General features: G+C 35.3%; 1 protein-coding gene across 1 annotated transcript in view; it reads left to right on the top strand.

The window, feature by feature from the left end:
* Positions 1–685: 685 nt before the first annotated feature.
* ADAM18 (ADAM metallopeptidase domain 18) overlaps positions 686–18,146 on the top strand; it is a gene marked incomplete at both ends in the record, with an annotated part of 136,663 nt that continues 119,202 nt past the window's right edge. Inside the window, 2 exons of the mRNA XM_081269702.1 lie at positions 686–740; positions 1,301–1,377. Coding sequence (XP_081125828.1) covers positions 686–740; positions 1,301–1,377 — 132 coding nt within the window. The remainder of the gene's footprint in view (positions 741–1,300; positions 1,378–18,146) is intronic.

Genomic DNA, 18,146 nt, shown 5'->3' on the forward strand with positions numbered 1-18,146 from the left:
GGGTGTGGAGGAATGGCGTTTGCCTCGATTTAACTCTACTAGATGTCAGGCAAAATGCAGAAAGACAGTTGGATTGAAATAGATATTTATATGTCTTGTTCAAGAATCTAATTCATATATGAAAAAAAAAATATGTTAGTCCTACCACTGGGGCTAAATAGAAACATTCACAAATACAGGTGATGCTATCTTGGCCCCATGTAAACTGTGATCTAGATATATGTAAATATATACATATATATTCCTAATTTGTCAAGATAATAAGTTATTAAGTCAACAGCATGTAGAAAATGGCTAGTAATAGTAATTGACATTTCTAGCTTGCTCTTCCTCCTCCACAGTAAATACAATCTATCAGAAAACTGGTATGGTGAAAGGAAATGACCAAAAAAAAAAAAAAAAAAAAAGAGAATCATGCTTCTTTCCCTCTTTATCCCTACTGAGGAATTTAAGCAATTTAAATTCGTTTACAACAACTGAGTTGCTCACAAATGTGCATTTTGTTTCCTTTCCCTTCCGTATGGAAGCCAGGAAACCTCCCAGAACCACAGTCCTCACCCGCAAAGGCCCTCACAGCAAACTGTCCTCCCAAGATGCAGTGAGCCAGGGCCCAGGGCTTGCCCGCGAGACTTGTGTCTGCCCAACGGTCTTCTTCCGCGGCTGTGCTTCCCTGCTCTGACCAGCCATGTTCCTTCTCTTTGCACTCTTGGCTGAGCTTGGAATGCTGCAGGCCAGCCGTGGTAAGCCACACCATGCCAGCTGCCCTGTTCCTTCTCCTTTCGTTCAGAGAAATGCCTGGCTCCTCCTGGGGAAAATTTTCCCATAGCTCTGATACCTGTCCACACCACTGTGTAGATTCCCTGCTGGTGCTTTTCTCCATATTACCCCTACCCCACCCCCAACTAGGCCAGGTGAACGCAGCACCTTAGCCTAACTCAGCAGCAGACACGTGCTACTCTTCCAGGGTCAGCTCACCTTGTGATGGAAGATGCAGGTTGAATGTACACTGCCCTCAGTTTAATCCTCAGAGTCCTGAAGGAAACAATTTTCAACGTGATTCTGGAAAGGAATACAAAGATCCTGTAGCACTGCAGTATCTAATTGTATCTGAGCCACTTCCAAAGTGTCCTTGCAAATCCATTGCAAGCTCAGCACGAAAAGCGTGGGCACATAAAATTAGCGGTTTTAGACCTCAGGGTATGCTCTGGTTAAGAACACTTACTTGACTGAGACCATTTCTGATGAAAGGAAAAAAACAAAATACAACAACAACAACAACAAAAACATGTTCTTACTGCAGATTCTGGAGGAATATTCCTGCATCTCACGGTGCCAAAAAAGATAAGTTCAAATGAGAGTGAAGTTTCAGAGAGGAAGGTAAGTGATCAAAAATATTTGTTTTATGTTTATCATTTTAAAGTTAAGTACTCTCTGGTAAAAGAAATTGGAAAAATAAAAAGGTTTCCTTCTATAAAAACAAGCAAACAACAAGAATCAGAACAACAACAACAACAAACAATTACATCAAAATAGTTAAAATGTTTTATATTACAAACTGGAAGTCACTACAAACACTATAGGAGTTTAGATTTCTATGTGGTTAGAATTGTGGGGCCAATATACATTAACCCTCCGAAAATGTTTTCAAAGTAAAAAAGTATAATCCAAAATAAGAGTAAGAAAAACAATTAAAATTCCATTAATTATTTGGGCAATCAGTATTGGAACTTATTATGATTATCACCTACTAATAAATAATTATAATAAAAATAAGTAAAATATATAAGAAGTTACATTTGAGAATCACAATAGAATCACTTCTCCTTTAGAGAAGTTATAAAATACTTTCATATATTAATTTCATTAATGCTCATAATTGCTTCCAAAGTAGGTGATGTAAAAATACATATGTGGAGGTATATTTATGATATATATGTGTGATATATATATAGTTGTTTTTTAAAAAGAAAACTAGAAAAAGTTGAAGATATCAAAGCTACAAGTATCAAGACGTACAGTCTAATCTTTAATTTCTGCTGAAAAATATATTACATGTTATTGTCTCCATTTTTTTTCTTATTATTCTTGTACAGAGTCACTGCATTACCACTTTAAACTTCTAATTTCTTCCTATCAAGAAGTATATAACAGCTATGCAGGACATGGAATGATTTTACTAGTACAAGACCTGAAGGTTTCAATACTTGTCCATATTTTTGGTGTATTTTATTCAGAACTATTGAAGCCATTTTTACTGTGATAGGGCACATTTTATGTTTTTAAGCTTAATTGAAGTATAATTGATATAAAAATACATATGTCAAATGTATACATTTCAATGAGTTTTTCAATGAGTTTGAACATACATCTGTGATACAATTATAACAATTAATTAATTGTTATTTAAATGTTATTTAATGTTTAATTGTTAGCATTTATCACCTCCCAATCTTTCCTTGTGTACTTCTTTATGTGTGGTAAGAATATGAGCTATACCCTATTAAAAAGTGTTTATGTGCAGTATAGTTTACTATAGACAAATCTTATGTTGTACAGCATTTCTCTAGAACCATTTCATTTTGCATAACTCTAACTTTATAATCATTGAGCAAGAATTCTCTATTTCCCTCTCAAAGTACACCCTGTCATCCATTCGGCTCCCCATTTGTTTGACAATCTTAGATAACTCATATAAGTGGAATCTTGGGGAGTCTTTATAATTCTGTGTCTGCTTATTTCACTTGACATAGTGTCATCCAGGTTCATCTATGTTGTATAAATATTAGGATTTCCTTCTTCATTAAGGACAAATAATATTTTATTATATAAAGATACTATTTTTTGTCTATTTATCTGTCAATAAATATTGGGTTTGATTTCATATCTTGACTGTTGTGAATAATGTTGAAATGTCCAAGGGATGGCAGATAAGTTCTTCAAGGTCCTTTTTCAGTTATTCCACATATATAGCCATAAATTGCATTGATGGATTGTATAGTAGTTGTTATGGTTCAGATATGAGGTGTCCCCTGAAAACCTTTTGTGAAAGGAAATGAGTTAAGGAATGTTCAGAGCTGAAATGATTAGATTATGAGTTCTATGACTTCATTAATAAATTAATTAATCTGATGGACTAATAATTTGATGGCAGGTAGGGTGTGGCTGGAAAAAGTAGGTCCATGGGAACATGGCCTGTCCATGGCCTCCTCCCATTCCCCTTTCCTGGCTACCATGGTATGAGCAGTTTTCTCCACCACTTTCTTCTGCTATGATGTTTTGCCTCACTCAAGCCCACAGTGATGGAGTTGGCCTAGGATGGACTGACACATCTGAAACCATGACCCCCAAATAAACTTTTTCTTCCTCTAAGTTATCCTTGACAGATATTTTGGTCACAGCAACAGAAAATTAACACAGTAGTTCTATTTTTAATATTTTGAGGTACCTCAATATTGTTTTTCATAGTGATTGCCCCATTCTTTATTCTTTATTATGAGGATTCCAGTTTCTTTACACCCTCACAAAATTTGTTACTTTTTTATTTTTAAATTTTTGATAGTAGCCATTCTAACTGGTTTGAGTTATGTTTCACTGTACCTTTGATCCTACATTTCTATGACAATATAAACTTTCTTATATTGATGATCATTTGTATTTTTTTTTACACAGAACTCTACCTTCCCTTCATTACCCATTGTCTAATCTAATGAACTTATATTCTTCTCCTCCCTACCCTGACTTGTTGTGGGTTAGCATGCACATATCAGAGAGAACATTTGGCTTTTTTTTTATATTGTCTTACTTCAGTTAGTATTATAGTTTCCAGATCCATCCATTTACCAGTAAATGTCATAAAGTCATTCTTTTTAAGACTGAGCAATATTCCACTGTGTACCTGTGTATATATACCACATTTTCTTTACCCATGCCTCTGTTGAAGGGCATATAGGCTGGTTACATAGCTTAGATACTGTGAATTGAGCTGCTGTAAACATTGATGTTGCTGCATCATGGTGCTAGGCTGATTTTAAATCCTTCAGATATATAACAAAGAGTGGGATGAGTGGATCAAATGGTGGTTCCATTCCAGTGTTTTGCAGAATCTTCATATTGCTTTCCAGAGTGTTTGAACCAATTTGTAATCCCACCAGCAATGTATAATATGTACCTTTTCCCCACATCTTTAACAACATTTATTGTTCCTTTATTCTTTACACTTGTCATTCTGACTGGGGTGAGATGGGATCACAGTGTGGTTTTAATTTGCGTTTATCTAATTGGTAGAGATGTTGAACATTTTTAAATATATTTCTTGACCATTAATATTTCTTCTTCTGTGAAGTGCCTGTTCAGTTCCTTTGCCCATTAATTGATAGGGTTGTTTGTTTTTTTGATGTTACGTTGTTGTAGGGACAGTTGAGGCAAGGCACCAAAGATAGCAGGAAACAGTTTTATTTGGCTGCAGCCAGGTTCAGAGGGAACAGCTTTCGCTCTAATCAATCAATGCCCTGATCCCCAAGTTCAGGTAGTTTCAGAATTTTTTTACCCAGCATGTAAGGGGAGGGACTCAAAAGTTCACAGACTTCAGAAGTTCACATAAAAGCAGTTTTTTCTGTCATTGTTCTGGGAAATTTAACCCTTCAAGGACAACACCTGAGAAGGGGAGAGCAGCTTCTCCCCTTTCTTTCCTCCTCCCTACCAGCTGTTACCATGGAGCCCCAGTTGGTAACTTCTGCTAGGAATGTAGACATCTCTGTGAAGCCCAGCTCAAGGCCAGAGGCCTTGTTTACATATTTCTAGAAACTACCATACTGGACAAATGTTTGTGAAAAACTAGTAAGGGGGTGTCTAGCACCTGGAGTGCTGATTTCTGCCAGGCTAGTGGCCAAGTAAAATAGGGCAACATGAAAATAGGAAGTTTATCTACATTGAACTCTTTTGTAGAGACTCTTTTGCTGACAGTCCTAAAATCAGCCATGGTGAAGATTTCGGAGAAGCCCAGTTAAGATTTTCTTTGGAGAAAGGGGATACCACTATAAAGTTTTTGTGTTCTTTATAGGTACTGGAGATTAACCCTCTATCTGAGGCACAGGTGGCAAAGATTTTCTCCCATTCTAGAGGCTCTGTCTTCATGTTCTTGATTGTTTCTTTTGCTATAAAGAAGCTTTTTAGTTTGATCCTGTCCTGCTTTTACTTCATGAACTTTAGGAGTCTTGTTGAGGAAGTCAGTTCCTAAGATAACATTTTCTAAGATACATTTTCTTCTAGTAGGTGCTAGAAGAAATGGTCTTGATTCATGATCCATGTTGAGTTGAGTTTTGTGCAGATAGGGGTTCAGTTTTATTCTGCTACATATGGGTTTTCAGTTTTCTCAGCACAATTTGTTAAAGGGGCTATTTTTTCTCCAATGTATGTTTATAGTGTCCTCATCTAGTATGAGATAACTGTATATATATATGTGGGTTTGTCTCTGTACCTTCTATTCTGTTCCATTGGTCTTCATATCTGTTTTGGTGCCAATACCATGCCTTTTTTTAATACCTCTATAATATAATTTAAGGTCTGGAATGGAGATGCCTCCTGATTCACTTTTCTTGCTAAGGATTGTATTAGCTATTCTGGCCTCTTATTTTTCCAAATGAATTCCATGACTGCTTCTTCTATTTCTATGAAGAATGTCATTGGAATTTTGATGGCATTTACCTTAAATCTGTATAGTACTTTTGGTAGTATGGTCATTTAGACAATACTAATTCTGCCTATCCAAGAACATGGGAGTTCTTTCCATCCTCTTTGATCTTCTTCAGTTTCTTTCTTTAGCACACTGTAGTTTTCATTGTAGAGGTCTTTCCCCACTTTTGTTAGATTAACTCCCAAGTTTTTTTTTTTTTGAGGCTATTGTGAATGGGATCGTTTTCTTAATTGCTCTTTCAGTTGATTCATCAATGGTATATAGAAACATAATTAATTTATGGGTGTTAATTTTATATCCTGCTACTTTGATGAATTAATTTGAGTTCAAGGAGGTTTCTGGTAGACCATGGGTCTTCTGTATGTAGAATCATGTTGTGAGTGAACAAAGGTAGTTTGAGCTATTCTTTTCACATTTGAATCCTTTAATTTCTTTCTTTGGTGTGATTGCTCTGGATGGAGTTTTAAGGACTATGTTAAATAGAAGTGGTGAAGGAGGGAATCCCTGTCTTGTTCCAGTTTTTAGAGGAAATGCTTTCAGGTTTTCTCCATTTAAAATGTTGTAGACCTTGGGTTTAGCATATATAGCTTTTAAAATGTTGAGTCATGTTCCCACTACCCCAGTTTTTCTACTGTTTTGAAAATGAATGAATGCTGTATTTTATCAAATGCATTCTCTGCATCCATTAAGATAATCATTTGGTTCAATAGTTTTTAAGACTATTGGTTTGATGAATTACATTTATTGATTTCCATATATTGAACCAAACTTGCATTCCTGGGATGAATCCTACTTGATCATGTTGCACTATCATTTCAATATGTTTCTGTATGTGATTTATGAGTATTAATAATTTTTGCATCTATGTTCATCAGGGATATTAGTCTGAAGTTTTCTTTCCTTGATGTGTCTTTGTCTGATTTTGGTATCAGGTTGATACTAGCTTCATAGAATAAATTTGGAAGGGTTCCCTTCTTTTCTATTTCATGGAATAGTTTGAGTAGGATTGGGGTTATTTCTTCTTTGAGAAACAGGAAGAACTTGGCTGAAAATCCATTGGGTCCTGTGTTTTTCTTTGTTGGTATGCTTTCTATGGTGTCTTTCATTTTATTGCTTGAAATTGATCTGTTTAAATTTTATATTTCCTCCTTGTTCAATTTGGGTAGGACATATTTCTTTATAAATTTGTCTATGTCTTCAAGATCTTCTATTTTATTGGAGTACAAATTTTCAAAATAGTTTCTGAGTTTCCTCTGTATTTCAGTAGTGTTCATGGTTATATTCCTTTTTCATCACAAATTTTAGTACTTTAAAGTTTTTTTCCTCTTTAATTTGGTTAGCTTGGCTAGGAGTTCATCAATTTTATTTTTTCAAAGAACCAAATTTTTGATTTGTTGTTTTTTGAGTGCGGTCTTTTGTGTGTGTGTGTGTGTGTGTGTGTGTGTGTGTGTGTGTGTTTCAATTTCATTGACTTTGGCTCTAAATTTAATTGTTTTCTGTTTTATGCTGCTTTTGGTGTTGATTTGTTCTTTATCTAGGGCCTCAAGATGCAAAGTTAGATTATTTGGTGACTTTGTTTTTTTTTAAATGAATGAGTACAATTCTGTGAATTTTCTTGTGGCACACACCTATAGTCCCTGTGGCTCAGGAGGTTAAGATAGGAGGATCACAAGTTCAAAGCCAGCCTCAGCAATGGTGAGGCACTAAGCAACTCAGTGAGGCCCTGTCTCTAAATAAAATACAAAAAAGGCCTGGGGATGCGGTTCAGTGGTTGAGTGCTCCTGAATTCCATCACAAGTCCCCCTCGATCCCCCCCAAAAAAACTGCTTTTTGAAAATTTTTAATTTTAGTTTGTTATATATGACAACAGGATCCATTACAATTTGTATTACACAAATAGAACACAATTTTTCATATCTATGGTTATACACAAAGTAGAGTCACATCCTTTGTGTCGTCATACGTATACTTAGGGTAATGATGACATCACATTCCACCAACTTTCCTACCCCTAGGCGTCCTTCCTTCCCCTCTGTCCCTTTGCTTCTTTGCCCTATCTATAGTTCATTTAATACTCCCATCCCACCACCCCAGCAGTGTATTATGGATCAGCATCCTTAGAGAAATCATTTGGCATTTGGTTTGGGGGGATTTGCTAATTTCACAAGCATTATATTCTCCAGCTCCATCCTTTTACCTGCAAATGCCATGACTTATTCTCTTTTAATGCTGAATAATATTCTATTGTGTATATAGACCACATTTTCTCTATCCATTCATCTACTAAAGGGCATCTAGTTTGTTCCATAGTTTAGCTATTGTGAACTGTGCTTCAATAAACATTGATGTGGCAGTATCCCTGTAGTATCCCTTTAAGTCTTTTGGGTATAGACTGAGCACTGAGATAGCTGGGTCAAATGGTGGGTCCATTTACAATTTTCCAAGGATTCTCCATATTTCTTTATATATTAACTGCACCAATTGGGAGTCTTATCAGCAATGTATGAATGTGCCTTTTTCTCCATATCCTCGCCAACACTTATTGTTGTTTGTACGCATAATAGCTTCCAATCTGACTGGAGTAAGATGAAATCTTAGAGTATTTTTGAGTTGCATTTCTCTAATTGCTAGAGATTTGAACATTGTTTCATGTATTTGTTGATTGATTGTATATCTTCTTCTGAGAAGTATCTGTTCAGTTCCTTGGCCCATTTATTGATTGGGTTATTTGTGTTTTTGGTGTTAAGATTTTTGACTCCTTTATATATTCTAGAGATTAGTGCTCTATTAGACGTGTGTGTGGTAAGAATTTGTTCCCAATTAGTAGGCCCTCTATTCACCTCACTGATTTTTTTTTTTTTGCTGAGAAGAAGCTTTATAGTTTGAATCCACCCATTTATTGATTATTGATATTAATTCTTGTGCTATAGGAGTTAATAAGTTAAAGAAGTTGAGGCCTAATTTGACATGAAGGAGATTTTGGCCTACTTTTTATTCTAATAGATGCAGGGTCTCTGGTTTAATTCCTAGGCCCTTGATCCACTTTGAGTTGATTTTTGTGCATGGTGAGAGATAGGGGTTTAATTTCATTTTGTTGCATATGGTTTCCAATTTTCCCAGCACCATTTGTTGAAGAGGCCATCTTTTCTCCAATGTACATTTTTGATGCCTTTGTCAAATATAAGATAACTGTAATTATGTGGATTAGTCTCTGTGATGTCTATTCTGTACCATTGGTCTACCAGTCTATTTTGGTGCAAATACCATGCTGTTTTTGTTACTATTGCTCTGAGTATAGTTTAAGATCTGGGATAGTGATGCCACCTGCTTAACTCTTCTTGCTAAGGATTTCTTTAGCTATGCTGGGTCTCTTATTTTTCCAGATGAATTTCATGACTGCTCTTTCTATTTCTATGAGGAATCATATTAAATATGTATAGTGCTTTTGGTAGTATGGTCATTTTGACAAAATTAATTATGCCTATCCAAAAGCAAGGTAGATCCTTTCATCTTCTAAGGTCTTCTTTGATTTCTTTCTTTAGGGTTCTATAATTTTTATTACATAGATCTTTCACCTCTTTTGTTAAGTTAATTCCCAAATATTTTATTTTATTTTATTTTTTGAGGTTATTGAGAATGGGATAGTTTTCCTCATTTCCCTCTCAGAGGATTTTTCACTGGTATACAGAAATGCCTTTCATTTATGGGTGTTGATTTTATATTCTGCTACTTTGCTGAATTCATCTACTAGTTCCAGAAGTTTTCTTGTGGAATTTTTTTTGTGTCTTCTAGGTATATAACCATATTGTTGACAAATAGTGCTAATTTTAGTTCTTCTTTACCTATCTGTATTTCTTTCATCTGTCTAATTGCTCTCACCAGTATTTAAAGAACTATGTTAAATAGAAGTGGTGAAAGAGGGCATCCCTGTCTTGTTCCAGCTTTTAGAGGGAATGCTTTCAATTTTTCTCCATTTAGGATGATGTTGGCCTGGGGCTTAGCTTAGATAGCTTTTACAATATTGAGATATGCTCCTGTTATCTCTAGTTTTTCTAGTGTTTTTAATATAAAGGGGTGCTGTATTTTGTCGAAAGTTTTTTTCTGCATCTTCTGAAATGATTATATGGTTCTTATCTTTAAAGGCTATTGATGTGATGAATTACATTTATTGATTTCCATATGTTAAAACAACATTGCATCCTTGGGAGAATCCCACTTGATCGTGGTGCACGATCTTTTTTGATCTATTTTTCCATTGGTTTGGCCAGAATTTTATTGAGAATTTTTGCATCTATATTCATTAGAGATATTGGTCTGCAGTTTTCTTTTTTTGATGTGTCTTTGCCTGGTTTTGGAATCAGAGTGATATTGGCCTCATAATATGAGTTTGGAACTGCTCCCTCTTTTCTATTTTCTGAAATAAATTGAAGAGTATTGGTATTGCTTCTTATTCAAAGACCTTGTAGAACTCAGCTGTGTATCCATCCAGTCGTGGGCTTTTCTTGGTTGGTAGGCTTCTGATGGTGTCTTCTATATCATCATTTGAACTTGATCTGTTTAAATTGTGTATATCATCCTGATTCAATTTGGGCAAATCATATGACTCTAGAAATTTGTTGATGCCTTTTATATTTTCTATTTTATTGGAGTATAAGTTTTCAAAATAATTTCTAATTATCTTCTGTATTTCTGTAGTGTCTGTTGTGATATTGACTTTTTCATCACATATGTAAGAAATTTGAGTTTTCTCTCTACTCTTGGTTAGCATGGCTAAGGGTCTGTCAATTTTATTTATTTTTTCAAAGAACCAACTTTTTGTTTTCTCAATTTTTCAATTGTTTCTTTTGTTCAATTTCATTGATTTCAGTTCTGATTTTAATTAGTTCCTGTCTTCTATTGCTTTTGATGTAGATGTTTTTGCTCTTCTTTTTCTAGGGCTTTGTGAAGTAATGTTAAGTCATTTATTTGTTGACTTTTTCTTATTTTAAAGAATGAACTCCAAGCAATGAACTTTCCTCTTAGAACTGTCTTTATAGTGTCTCAGAGATTTTTATACATTGTATCTTTGTTCTAATTCACCTCTAAAATTTTTTAAATCTACTCCTTGATGTATTCTGCAATCCATTGTTCATTCAGTAGCATATTATTTAGTCTCCAAGTGTTGGAGTATCTTTTATTTCTTATTTTATCAATTATTTCTAATTTCATTCCATTTTTATCTGACAGACTTCAGGGTAGTATCTCTACTTTTTTATATTTGCTAAGAGTTGCTTTGGGACATAATATATGGTCTATTTTAGAGAAGAATCCATATGCTCCTGAGAAGAAAGTGTATTCACTTGTTTAAGGATGAAATATTTTTACATATGTCAGTTAAGTCTAAGTTATTGATTGTATTCTTGAATTCTGTAGTTTCTTTGTTCAGCTTTTGTTTGGAAGATCTATCCAGTGGTGAAATAGGTGTGTTAAAGTCACCCAAAATTATTGTGCTGTGGTGTTTTTGACTCTTGAATTTGACAATCATTTGTTTGATGAATGTAGATACTGAATTATTTGGTGTATAGTTCTCTTCAGCAGTATGTAGTGTCTTTCATTATCACTTTGATTAACTTTAGCTTGAAGTCTACTTTATTTGATATGAGGATGGAAACCCCTGCTTGCTTCCACAGCCCATGTGAATGGTATGGTTTTTCTTAACTTTTCACCTGCAGTCTGTGGATGTCTTTTCCTATGAGATGAATCTCTGGAAGGCAGCATATTGTTGGATCTTTTTTTATTTTTATCCAATCTGCTAGCCTATGTCTTTTGATTGGTAAGTTTAGGCCATTAACATTCAGGTTTATTATTTAGATATGATTTGTATTCCCAGGTAGTTTTGTTTATTTTTGGTAGTTAATGTGACTTGGTTTCTCCTCTAATTACCTTTTCCTTTTTCATTATAATGTGCCTTGGTGTAAATCTGTTGTAATTTTGTATACTTGGTGTCCTGTTAGCCTCTTTTATTTGGTTTTCCAAATCATTCTTTATATTTGGGAAGTTTTCTAATATTATTTCTTTGACAAGATTGTGCATTTCTTTGGTTTGAAACTGTGTCTTCATTATCTGATGTTAATGTTGTGTCTTCTAAGTGATCTTGTCTGTTGGTAATGATTCTATTCAGTTGTTTTTTTCTTTTTTGGGGGGGGGAGGGGTTACTGTTTTCTTCATGTAAAAGATTTCTATTTTTTTTTCAGAGTCTATCTCTTTCTTGAAGTAATCTTTTGATATCTGTTTGCTCTCTTATCTCTTTGTTAGAGTGATCAATTTTTGCCTGTATTTGCTCATTAAGGTCATCCTTTAATTCACAGATCATTTTAATTATTAACCTTCTGAACTCCTTCTCTGATATTTCATCAACTGCACTGTCCATAGGTTCTCTTATTATAGTATCCTGGTTTGTTTGGGGCACTTTCCTCCTTTGTTTTTTCATGTTGTCTGTGTGTCTTACTTTCTTGCAGTGTGGATCTGAGATATTACAGTTTCTGCCCTATATTCTTGTAGTACCTGTGCATATTTTCTGTCCCTCACCGTGATGTTGGGCTTCCAGACCCTTCTGGTGTCCCTCAATGTATGCTACTGCAACTAAAAGTGGTGGTGGCAATAGCGGAGTAACTCAAGATAATAGTGGAGGTGCCCCAAGATGGATGCCATGTTTTAGAGAGATGGGGCTAAAAGGATGGGCCTTATACTCTTTTGGGGATTCCTACTCTGAGAAGCAGCTACTTCTAGTCCCTGTCTGTTGTCAAAAAGGTAGGGAATACTGCGTGGGGAAGGCTATGACAGTTTCTGCATTGTCCCAAGATAGAAGTGGGTCAGGCTTGGGATCCCAGGTGGGGGTGGGAAAACTCAGACCTACCCTGGGCCTGGGTCCCATGTATGTTGGTGTGGGCAGATCTGGGCCAGCCTGAGTTCCCAAGGTAGTCTGCTGGTATGAAGAGGCAGTACTGCTGGTGGCAGGATGGACCTGGGCCTACTGTGTAAGAACTGCTTTAATAGTATTTCAGGGATGTTGGTATGTTGTGTTGTTATTCTCATTTATCTCTAAGAATTTTTTTTTTTAGTTTAGTCTGTATTTCTTCTTCTATTCATTGATTATTCAATAGCATATTATTTAGTCTCTAGTGTTTTTTCATTCCATTATGATCTGATAGAATGCAAGGTTTTATCTCTTATTTTTTTGTATTTGCTAAGAGTTGCTTTGTGGCCTAAGATATGGTCTATTTTAGAAAATGTTCAGTGTGCTGCTGAAAAGAAAGTGTATTCAGTAATTGATGGATAAAATAGTCTACACATGTCTGTTAAGTTTAAAGTACTAATTGTATTTTTTAGTTCTGTAGCTTCTTTAGTTAGTTTTTGTTAGGAAGATCTATCCAGAAATGAGAGAGGCATGTTAAAATCACCCAGTATTATTGTGTTGTGGTCTATTTGATTCTTGAAATTGAGAATTTGTCTGATGTATGTAGATGCTGCATTGTTTGGGGTATAAATATTTATGACTATTATTTATTGTTGTTGTATAATTTCCTTAAGAAATAAAAAAAGCCCTTGTTTGTCCCTTCTGATTATCTTTGGCTTGAAGTCCACTTTATTTGATATCAGGATAGATATGAGGATAAAAACTCTTCCTTGTTTATGAGATCCATGTGAATGATATGTTTTTCCCCATTCTTTTATCTCCAGTCTGTGGATATCTTTACCTTTGAGGTGACTCTCTTGGAGATAGCATTTTTTGGGGTCTTGACTTTTAATCCAATCTACTTGTCTATATCTTTGGGTTGATGAGTTTAGGCTATTTATACTCAATGTTATTTTTTTTAATTTTTTTTTAAAGAGAGAGTGAGGGGGGGAGAGAGAGAGAGAGAGAGAATTTTTTTAATATTTATTTTTTTAATATTTATTTTTTAGTTCTCGGCGGACACAACATCTTTGTTGGTATGTGGTGCTGAGGATCGAACCTGGGCCGCACGCATGCGAAGCGAGCGCGCTACCGCTTGAGCCACATCCCCAGCCCCTCTCAATGTTATTTTTGAGTATGATTTTTATTTCCTGGCATTTTGATTTGTTTCTGGTTTTTAATTTGTATTAGATTATTTTTGATTGACTATTCTAGTATAGTTCCTCTCTTTGATGATTTTAAATTTTATTTCTTCTTTATGAAATATCATATTGAGTATATTTTGTAGTGCAGGCTTTATAATTGTGAATTCTTTTAACTTTTGTTTAACATGGAAAGTTTTTATTTTATCATAAAATCTGAAGATTAGTTTTGCTGATCATAGTATTCTTGGTTGACATCCATTTTCTATCAGAACTTGGTATATATTGTTTCAGGACCTCCTAGCTTTTAGGATCTGAGTTGAGAAATCAGCTGAAATACAGATTGGTCTACCTCTAAATGTGACCAGGCATTTTTCACTAGCAGCATTTAAAATTCTACCCTTTTTCACTATGTTAGGCATTTTCATAATAATGTGAATTGGTGTTGGTCTGTTGTAGTTTTATATATTTGGAATCCTATAAGCTTCTTGTATTTGATTTTCCATTTTATTTTTAAGGTATGGGAAGTTTTTCTATATTATTTCTTTGAAAAGTTCATGCATTCCTTTGGTTTGTATTTCTGAGCCTTTATCTATCCCAATCCATCTTAAACTTGTTCTTTTCACCTTATCCCATATTTCTTGGAAGTTCTATTCATGGTCCCTCAACATATTTTCTCCATGCTTACCTTAATTTTTAAGATTATATATTTTTTCTTTGTTGCCTGAAACTCTGTCTGCCAAATGGTATAGTATTTGGTGATGCTTTTCATTGAATTTTTAATTTGGTTTATTGATTTCTTCATTTCAAATATTTCTGTTTGATTTTTTCAGTATCTCTATCTCTTTATTTAAATAATCTTTCACTGTATTACTTCCTATGTTTTATCTCTGATTTTACTCTTTACATTGTCTTTTACCTTATAGATCAGTTTAACTATTAACTGTACAAATTCCTTCTCTCCCATTTCTTCTATTATGGTGTCTCTGTATTGTTATTGAGGTATTTTGGTTTGTTTGAGATGGTTTTTCCTCTTGCTTCTTCTTCTTGTTTGTCTATCCATCTAACAGTATGGATCTGAGGCAGTAGATTTTCTACTCTGTGAACTTCAGTGTCCCTGAAGGTTTCCAGTACATCGTAGTTTAGAGAGAGATAAATAACAATAACCAATATAATGATATATAGCATTAAACCAAATATTCTTGCTATGATATTTTCAACGTTAATTGTTACAATAAGCAAACAATGTAATCAGCTATTGTCCATGATAAAAACAGTAAGTTTGCAAAAAGCATTTGCAATTTCTAAAGGTTAACAGAGAGAGATCAGAAGAGCTGTAGGGTGTGATAATTATGGGAGAAGAGGAGACAAATAGAAGTTACAAAAAAGGCTAAAGGAAGAGTGATAGAACAATATGTTGTTCCAGGATCTTCTAGCTTTCAGGGTTTGTGTTGAAAAATCTGCCATTATCCTAATTTGTTTACCCCTATATGTAATCTGATTCCTTTCTCTTGTGGATTTTAAAATTCTCTTCTAATTCTGTATGTTGGATATTTTGATTATAATGTGTCTTGGTGTGTATCTGTTATGATTTTGCATATTTGGCATCCTGTAGGCTTCTTGGATTTGGATTTCTGTTTTATTCTTCATGTCTGAAAAATTTTCTGATATTATTTCTTTGAACAGATTGCTCATTCCTTTGGTTTGGACCTTTATGTCTTCCTCTATCACAATAACTCTTAAATTTGGTCTTTTTATGTTATCCCATATTTCTTGCATGTTTTGCTTGTGGTTTCTTATCATTTTCACTCCACTGTCTACGTTCTTTTCAAAATGATATACTTTATCTTCATTTTCTAATTTCCTATCTTCTAAGTGGTCTACTCTGTTGGTGATGCTCTTGTTTGAGTTTTTAATTTGGTTTATTATTTCTTTTATTTCAAGGATTTCTGGTTTTTTTTTTTTTTTTTGGTATAACCTCTGTCTCCCTGTTGATGTGATCTTTTGCTTCTTGGATTTGTTTATATAGCTCATTGTCAAAGTGATGTTTCACTGCCTGTTTTTGTTATCTAATGTCTTCTTTGATATCCCCAAACATTTTAACCAAGTATATCCTGAAATCTTTCTTTGTCCTTTTTTCTGCTGTAGCTGTCAATTCTTCTAATGATGTGTTGTCTTGAATTGTTTGTGGTATTTTCTTCCCTTGTCTATTCATGTTGCTCATGTTTCTTTCTTTTCAGCTCTGTGGGACTGGTGTGTTATTGTTTTTACTCTATAGATTTCTAGTGCTCTTGTATGGTTCCACGATCCCTCCTTTGTGGGGAAGGGCAATATTAACAGGTCCTAATATTAACAGTATATCACCTATGAAAACTATTGTTATTAAGTCATTTATAGTTAGTCTCAATGTCCAGAAAAGTTGGATTCATTGGTTATTTAAAATATAATCAGTAGTTTCCTAAAAGGTGTACAGTTTCTGGTGGTGGACAGTGAACTTAGGGTCAGGCATACGATGAAATGCTAAGGGGGAAATATGTGAGGGTAAAATATAGCTTAGGAAACTTGAAGGAGAACTCTAATGAAGAGGGTTATGTCTTCTTTGATATAATGAGAGCAACTAAGAACAGAGCAGGGAGGAAGAGCAAGAGGAAAAGATTAACATTAAACAGAGACATGAGATGGGAGGGAAAGGGAGAGAAAAGGGAAATTGCATGGAAATGAAGGGAGACCCTCATTGTTATACAAAATTACATATACGAGGTTGTGAGGGGAATGGGAAAATAAACAAGGAGAGAAATGAATTACAGTAGATGGGATAGAGAGAGAAGATGGGAGGGGAGGGGGGATAGGAGAGGATAGGAAAGGTAGCAGAATACAACAATTACTAATAGGGCATTATGTAAAAATGTGGATGTGTAACCAATGTGATTCTGCAATCTGTATTTGGGGTAAAAATGGGAGTTCATAATCCACTTGAATCTAATGTATGAAATATGATATGTCAAGAGCTTTGTAATGTTTTGAACAACCAATAAAAAAAGGAAAAAAAAATTAAATAAAAAAACAGGCTAGAGATATGGCTCAGTGGTTAAGTGCCCCTGTATTTAATCCCTGGCACAAAATAAATAAATAAAAGTTATAAAGACAAAAAAAAAAAAAAAAAAAAGAAGAGGGTTAGTAGCAGGAGAATAGACAGGTGGTAATTTAGGGTAGACAAGTATGTGGGAGGACAATAGAGTACATAAAGACAAACACACATATTTATTTAGAAAATTACAAGATGTTAAAATAGTAAAATTTGGATGGTGAAAGAAAAAGAATCAGAAAAAAAGGGAAAGAAAAAGAGAAGAAAGAAGAAAAAAGAGGGGGCCTTATGAAATTGTTCTATATTATTCAGGTGACTCAGTTCTCAAAGTTCTGTTTCATGTAAAGTTATTGGTTTCACATATGTTGGGGCTGTGAGGGCCAGAGGATAGAAGGGTAGAGGAGAAAGAAGAAGAAGGAAAAAAAGATACTCTTAGAATTCCATTTCCTTCCTGCCTCTCTTGTCTTCCAGTTGGTGGAGTAGCCTATTTTAAGCTGGAGTCTCTGTCCTCAGGGTGGTGTAGGTAACCAGGTGAGAAGACTTGAGACCCCCAAGGCTTCCCAATCCTGGTCTCTCTGATTTGCTCCAGGTTTTAGACCCCTCCCCTCTCTTGCTTTTCAGCTCCCAACTGCTGGACCTCTTGCCCTCAGGCTCCTGCAGATGGGTGGTGCCCTGGTCGTGCTGTGCTCTCCTCCCACTGCGCTCTCCTTCAGCTGAGAGCAGTTTTTGAGCTGGGTTGTAACTGTGCTGAGTAATCTCAGCTGGGAAGGGGGGAGGGGAGGAAATTGGAAACCAGGTACCTCAACAGAGGTGCTGGTCTGCACTGATAGCTGTGTCCACCAAAAATGTTGAGAGAGGTTTTCCAAGACGAAGTGGGTCTGCTCCCAGCGCCAGGGTGTCCGGTAAGGTGGGGGAGCTGGGATGGCCTTGTGCTGTGGCTAGCTTGCAGCCGAGTGGAGCACATCTGATTAGGTCATTCTGCTCCAATGCTTGAGAGCCCTGTGCGCTAGAACTGCGGGCTTTGGGTCCAGAGTCTGGAGTCTTACTGGGACCCAGAGGCTCTGATTTCTACACAGGTGGTTGCAGCTCTGATCGTTTCTGTGAAAATCCACTGTATAGGGGTCCTGTTGCATGCTCTGAGATGTTGTATTCCATCAAGATGAGACCTTGTGGAGACGCTGCCTGACTGCTTTCTTGGTTTAATTCCACACAGCAGTCAGAAACAGTACCTCCTCTAGTCCACCATCTTGGTTCCTCCTAAAAAGAAATTCTTTATGAAAAGTTAAGAAATTT

Source organism: Spermophilus citellus (genome assembly GCF_964194105.1).
Source record: "Spermophilus citellus genome assembly, chromosome: 16".
NCBI lineage: Eukaryota > Metazoa > Chordata > Mammalia > Rodentia > Sciuridae > Spermophilus > Spermophilus citellus.